At 50.7% G+C, this 7,217-nt stretch overlaps 1 protein-coding gene across 5 annotated transcripts in view; it reads left to right on the top strand.

Moving 5' to 3' along the window:
- Positions 1–6,923, top strand: part of Erc1 (ELKS/RAB6-interacting/CAST family member 1) — a 356,262-nt gene extending 349,339 nt beyond the window's left edge. For 3 of the 5 annotated variants that reach the window (XM_026788064.1, XM_026788065.1, XM_005365120.3), the window contains one exon: positions 2,327–6,923. In XM_026788064.1, coding sequence (XP_026643865.1) covers positions 2,327–2,464 — 138 coding nt within the window. In that variant the 3' untranslated portion in view covers positions 2,465–6,923. The remainder of the gene's footprint in view (positions 1–2,326) is intronic. The other 2 variants (XM_005365122.3, XM_005365121.3) reach the window with 1 other exon arrangement.
- The last annotated feature ends 294 nt before the right edge of the window (positions 6,924–7,217 follow it).

The following is a 7,217-nucleotide window of genomic DNA, read 5'->3' as shown; positions in this document are numbered from 1 at the left end:
TGTAGACCAGGCTGGTCTCGAACTCACAGAGATCCGCCTGCCTCTGCCTCCCGAGTGCTGGGATTAAAGGCATGCGCCACCATCGCCCAGCTTGGAAGAACATTTTTCGAATGGATATTTACATATGAGGGAAGTAGGGTGCTGCAATATGGAACTTCAAGCTCACATTACAGAAGGATCTCTCTGACTCAACCTGCCTAATGCTGCAACCCTTTAAAACAGTTGCTCAGGTTGTGATGACCCTAGCCATAAAATTCTTTCCATTGCTACCTCAATTCTGTGATTTTGCTACTGTTATGAAATATTGTAATAAAAAGTATTCTTGGGGCTAGAGGGTTGTCAAACTTGTCACAACCCCCAGGTTGAGAAATGCTGCTCTAAAACCATGACCTAAGGTAGGGAATTCCTCCTTTAAGTTGTTTATAGAAGATATTTTGTCCCAGCAAAAAGAAAAATCTATTCCAAAGCCCATAGACACCATGTTATCAATGTAGCAATCTTCTGTTAGTGTGTGTCTACAGGGCTTTCCTGCCTTAAAAATATCTCTGTGGGTACTGGAGATGGGGCTCAGAGTGTTTGCCTAGCATGCACCAGGCCTTGGATTCAATCCCCTGAACCTACAAACACAAAATATATTTTTTTCCTTAGCTCTTCTTGTATTTACACGTCAGAATGAATTTTAGGGTCAATTATCAAATTCCAGAAACAGTTTTTGGGATTCGACTTGGAAACACAGTGCACTGTTAGGTGAAAATAGATGAGTTTAGCTCCTGTCGTAAATTTTTAAAAGACGCACTAAGGCTTAGCATGGTGTAAGTGGCCCTGCGTTCCCAGGTCCCGGTCAGCAGCCAGCAGAGAGAAGACTGCTAGTTTCGCCTGACTGTTGTTCTTGAGAAGCACACTCTAGCTCATTCTCGGCTCAGAACATCTGGAGGCTGACAGACAGTGGCATTCTCTTTGCCATCTAATCTGCTCTTTCTGGGTGATCTTATGTAGTTAATAACAGTAATTACAAGTTAACCTTTGTCAGGCATTTTCACATGTCATTGTCATTAAATCCTCTAAAACAGCACTGTGAAATGTTGCTGCTCCACCCTCCAGCAGAGAAGAGAGGTCAAGGGGACATCAGCTAATAAACGGCAGCTCTGACCCTGAGACCTAAGCCTCCCAGGCACCTGGGTTCTAAACTCTCTTGCACTCAGTTTTCAGTTCCCCCTTCCTTTCCTGGAGCCCTGCCTGGTATTTGAAAATATCCGTCTTCCCGCCTCATTCCTCAGCCAGCGCTGTCACGAGTAGTTTCCCTTTTCCTCATGAACCCTGCCTGAGAAGGCTGCGATGTGTGCATCCCTCCTCTCCCCTGGCTCCTCCCTCTCAACCCCATTAAATTCCACCTTGTGCTTACAACAGCCACTTCCTGGCTGCTGCCTTCTGCTTAGTCAACAGCTTCTTCTTTTTTCAACATTCTGCGTCATCTTCTAAAAAGTTGAAGGCGGTCTTGTCACTGCTATTTAAAACTACAGGGTCTCCTTGTACTTTGCACAAGATTGGGCTGAGCTCTGGCTCCATCACAGTCTGACCCTCAGCTGTCTCTTCAGCTCCATCTTCCCCCAGCACAGCCCACTATAGGTAGGCTCCAGCATCCTGAACGGTGCTTTCTTTCCTCTGATCTCCCAGACAACTCTGCTTTGGCTCTGGAGACCCAGATCTTAGCCACCTTTAGTGACTCCTTCCCAGGCTCCTCAGAGTGAAACAAGTGTGCATTTTCTCTCACAGCATGTCCTTAGCTGTGCTGGGTTGTGGTGTGCTTGTTGACGTGTTTGCTCCGCCATGGCCTACGAGGAGTTTCAGGACAAGGACTGCGACTGCTAGAGGTTTAGAGAACTGCCCAGTGGGCACTAAGAACAGAAGAACACTGGGGATGTGTCTTTCCTCAGCGTTGGGCTATGGTATGTCAAAATAATCTCCTCAGCTAACTAAGCAGTCTAAGGGCCCTGCTGAAACAGCCATATGCAGCAAAGGGAAATCTCCCTTGGGCAGGAGCACCACACAATGCTGAGATCCTCAACCCACTGGTGCTTGTGAGATTGGAACAGTGAACACAGTGTCCCCATGAAGTCAGAACTACAAGTTACAGTGTTTGGCCAGGACTTAATCCTGACTTTTCTGGGCTCTATTTTCATGGTTAGAGTCTAGAAGCTTGCGTGTTTGATCATTCATTTGGATGCAGGGAGGTCAGCTCTGTTTGTCGTTCTTTCCTGAAGAATTCCCACTCCCAACACAAGTAAGCTGCCCTCTGCCTCAACTCCATCTCTCCTTTGTCTTTCAGCTTCAGAGTGAGCTGGAGAAAGTTGAAGGGGACAATGCAGAACTGCAGGAGTTCGCCAACACCATCCTCCAGCAGATAGCCGACCACTGCCCTGACATCCTTGAGCAAGTCGTCAGTGCCCTGGAAGAGTCCTCCTGACGTGCTCCAAGGAGGCTGACCAAGGAGCTAGGAAGGAGAATGTGAGGGACTTCAGTGCCGGAGCCACCTCCACACCAGACCCTGCCAGCTAGATGTGCGAGTCCAGCCCGTTTGTCTCTCATCGCACTCTGCCTTCTACTTTAATGTTGTCTCTGCGCAAGTCTCCTTGGTCTCCGTGAAGAACTGCCCTGTCATCAGCAGAAGGGAGCTGGGGAGGCTGGCAGCTCTGCCCTTCCCAGAACAGGAAACAAGAAGCCCACTCGCCTCGTCTGGAGTTCTGTGCTTTCAAAGCTTGCTGCTGAAGCCTTAGGATGAGTCCTTCCTGCTCAGAGGGTAGTGAAGGAGGGAGCAGTGGCCAGGGACAAAGAGAGGGTGCCGCCCTCGTGTTTACCAGCCTTGCTGTCATGACCATCAGATGGAGGCAGGCCTCTCTGTGAGCCCTGGCCTGTTGCCTGTCTCACGTGTGCTGCTCTGAGCTGGCGGGAGGATGATGTCCACAGTGGTCACCCACTCGCTCTTGTTAACCTTCCCACACTTGACTGTCAGGTCAGTCTAACCTGATGAGAAGAGGCTTTAACATGAAGGGCCCTGTTGTCACTGCTCGCAGCTTTGCTCCTCCAGAGACGATGTCCCATAGGGCCATGCCGATCCTCCTGAACATTGCCTACAGTGCTGTCTGTCCCTCCACCTTGCCCCAAGCTACTTAGAACAGGGTTGCTAGAGCGTGCGATCCCTGCCACCTTCCCAGTCTACTCTTCAGTACATCCTCAGGGTCATAGCCTCATGCCCTGCCTAGAAACTGCTTTTGACACAACCAAGTTTGTCTTCTCTCATTAACATTCCTCCCTTCCTCCCTCCATTCATTCATCCATTCATTCATTCAGAAAGTATTATGAAATGTCTGCTGTGTGCACACAGCGTGCAAGGCTGTATTTTCCACCTTTGAAAAAGCCTCTGATGGGGAGTGGTGTGGGGACCCTGAGACATGCTCAGTTGAGCCGTAGCAGTGAAAGCATAGCTTCTCCCTCCAGCTTCCTGACTGGTAGTCTTTGTTTCCCACCGTAGAGTCCTCAGTGGGCTGGGCTGGCTGAGCCCCTCTTTGCCTGCGAGGTCCCGTGTGGCAGTTGAGGATCATTGCTGTCAGTGTTGTCACCTTGAGAGGTGTTCTGTGTAGGGGGCTGTACTGACCATTTGTGTTAGCTGACTGCTTCACCCGTGCATGCACACCCCATGGACGCGGCAGCACCATGCTGCAGCCAGGTGCAGAGGACAGTGCCGTAAGATAATCGGCCTGAGAATAGACAGCGTAGCAGGCATCCAGCCCTGCGTGCTCTGAAGCAGACACCTAAAGATGCCCCACCAGCTGCCTCCTCTCTGCCCAGCTACACTCTCAGGATTTAATGCTGCCTGTAAGTCCCTCGCAGCCCTCCACCCGGGACCTCACGCAGCTGCCGCTACAGTCACTTCCCCGTTCCCCTTCTTCCCTGCCATACAGTGTTCACTTGTGTGAGACGCCGAGGTCTGAGTGGACTCTGCCAGGAGCCAGAGTGATGATCGCTGCTGCTCAGTTCTTTTTAATTGTCCCATCCGTAAATCCCATAGATGACACCGTATTTCAGGATACGATTTTACACCCATAACAACTGGAACCACCACCTAGTAACAACTTCACCAGTTATGGTAGAATCCAGAAAACAGTCCCGGTCCACAGGCGCAGCCTGGAGCTGACACTGGCCAGCTGTGGGGGACCACCCCCAGACAGACTCTTGCTGTACCCACTTGGTCTTTGTCTGCCACTCTTTACCTGCTTCCTTCTTTCTATTTTACAACTTTTCTCCACCAGGTCCCTCCAGAGAGGCTGCAGGAAGGCAAATTTGTAGGACAGACATTATCTGATCTCTGCATAGCAAAGGGGTCTCCTCCTCAGGTGGTAATCCCTTGACTCAAAGGGTTCTGGAGACTGTGGAGCTTTTGTGGTAGGCGAGGCTAATAGGTTATCTGGCATTCAGATCTTGCTGACTTTTCGTCATTCACTTAGTCAGAATTCACTAAATGCCTAGCTGCCATTGCCCTAAGATGTCATCCCGTGACGGTCTGCATGCATTTAGGGTCCTCAAGACATCTGGCCTTGAGAGCTCACTGCAGGCTGGCTAGGACCGTCCCCATCACCTCCATCCACTGTCAAGCCTCATACCCTTTGCACCTAACAGTTCTACCCCAAATGAAGGCCATCATGAAGATGCAGTAAGAAAATGAGGGCTGGAACCCAGCATGGGGCTCCTACTAAAGCAGCAGCATATGAGCCCTGCATCCCAGGTCTTCAGTGAGTGACTGACTGGTGGCACATCTGAATGGGATTAGCAACGACTTAAAGATCGTTAGAGATGGACAAGTCTGAGTGGGCTTCAGCAACCAGAAATGTGGAGAGCATCCTCCAGTTCCTGTCAGCCTTGTTTCTCATGCATCTTCCTGAGGCCTGAGCGTGCCTCTTCCTCACCTGTGGGCCTCAGGAAGATGCAAGTTCTAGGAAAGCAGACTGGGCTGTGACGACTGTGACAGGCCACATCCCATCCATCTGTTTGGCCTCCTAGGAAGAATATGTTGGCTGACTTTCTCCCTCGGGAGAGATGACGTCAGTGCAGATGGTTCTCACGTGCTACCGTCCTGCCCCTCCACTGCTGACACTGGATTGGTTTGGCATCACACCCTCCTGTGTGACTGAAGCACAGGCCCACTGGCCTCCCTCCAGGTCTTTGAAGAAGGGCAAAGCAAGGATATGTCGCTAGTGGAATGTGACACCCAGCAGACCCCATGTCAGCAGTGCCGGTGACTCTCAAGCCTGCCTCCCCAGCCTCCCCTCCTGCCTGCAGAGTCCAGAGCCCAGGAAAGGAAGCAAGTAGGATGAGCTGCACCACAGGCCTGCCGGGCACCCGCCGTCACTGCCAGTCTCGGAGCTTTGGACCGGTCCAAGGCATGTTCCCTCCTGTGAACCACGAGGATATCCAGGGAAGAAGAAAGCACACGTGACCTGGGGATCCTTCTGAACAAAATGGCTGTCTGTACTCTTTCCAAACTTTTAGTGTCAAAATTGTAACCAAGTGTCTCCTGATTCTTCCCACTGTGTTTGGCAAGTGCTGTGACCCTATTGTAGGTACTTCTCCTCCTGCCTCTTTTGAGGGAGAAGTGATTTTAGGGGTTGATTTGGGGGAGCGGGTTATCTGTCCCATCCCGCCACCTCTTTTGTTTCTCTGCTTGTTGATATTGTCTGTGTGATTCAGAGAACTGGGGCAGTTACATTGTGTCCATTGTTGAGAATATTAAAATATTAAAAAGTAGTTATAGAACTGAAAAATTAAGGAGCTGTGTTTTTAAAAATGCAAACCCATAAATAATCATGTTAACGAAGGAATTCAAGCTATGGGCAGCCTAGCTCCTCCCACTCCAGGTTGGCGAGGTGGTAGCCAGGCCAGCCCCTAGGAAATACACTGACCACACTTGAGGTAGGTGACTACCTGGAACAGGAACAAGAGACACCCACTCAGTGGAGAAATGAAAATCTGGGGCTCCAAGACTCTCAGTCACGTCAGGGTTTTCTGTATATCCTCAGGACCTCTGGGTAGAGTTTTCAGCGTTGTTGAGGGTGACCTGAGGATCACCCTCCCCTCACATGGGATCAAGCCTTGTGTGCCTAGTGCTGTGTGGTAACCTGGGCTTGGGCCTGCTTGCCAGACCACAGGGCCTTTTCCTGCCCACTTGGTGCTATTTCATTGTGGCCATCCCACAGGGCAGCCTAGTCTCCAGAGCCTGCAGGCCAGTGCCATGGATGGCCCTCAGAGCCTGGCTCTCTCTGGCTTCAGATCCTCGATTCTTCTCTTTGAAGCTTTTTAGACTCAAACCCCCTTGACTCCAGAGATGCCAGAGTCAAGAAAGGAAGTGAGCCAGGCTGAGGCAAGGAGATCCACCCTCTGCCACAGTGAGCACACCAGCCAGGCCCCTCTTCCCTGCCACACCAGTATTAATCCATCCTTGAACGCATCTGGGCCCGCCTGAGGCACATGCCAGCCATTGCGTCGGCTGCCCAGTGCAGACCAGAAACCTGTCTTGTGTAGCAGGCTGTCCCAGGATGGGGAATTTGGCTTTGTTCTGCACCCTTGAAGCCTTCAGAAGAGGCATGTTGCACTTTAGTGGGGAGCCCAGAACACTGGGCACTGGCTTCCTGTAGCTTGAGTCCCTGTAGGTAGCAGTGGTGGCAGCCTGGTGGCTTGTGTGAAACAGCTGCAGCTGCTGCCTTCAACTGTGCACATGCGTGCAGTTACTAGCGTCGAATTGCCGGCCTGATGATGACATTACAAAGACATTGTGTTCTGTTCAATTTTGCCTTGGTAATTATTGTAAACACTCTGTTTGATTTTTTTCTTTTTTATTCACGAACTAAATCCATCAGGAAATTATAAACTTATTTAAAAACTGTGTGCTGCAGCCTTCTTTAGTCTCTGCCAGCCTGGTCACACCCCTGTGATGAGACTGGATACGGTCTGGAAAAGCAAGGCCCAGCAGTCCCCAGGAAGCCATCTCCAGAGGCAGACGAGAATCTGTGTGCTCCAGGTTCGAGGAGCCCCACGGCAGACTAGCCTGCTAACGCACCCTTAGATTTGCACTCCACTCTGGTTGTCGCCCAACGTCCACTTCCAACCCTCTTCCTTTCCACCCTATTTCCAATCAGGCCGTGCAGTTAGTTCTGACTACATTATGA

The sequence above is a fragment of the Microtus ochrogaster genome, unplaced genomic scaffold, assembly GCF_000317375.1.
Source record: "Microtus ochrogaster isolate Prairie Vole_2 unplaced genomic scaffold, MicOch1.0 UNK1, whole genome shotgun sequence".
Classification (NCBI taxonomy): Eukaryota; Metazoa; Chordata; class Mammalia; order Rodentia; family Cricetidae; genus Microtus; species Microtus ochrogaster.
This window is presented reverse-complemented; position numbering and strand designations above follow the sequence as displayed.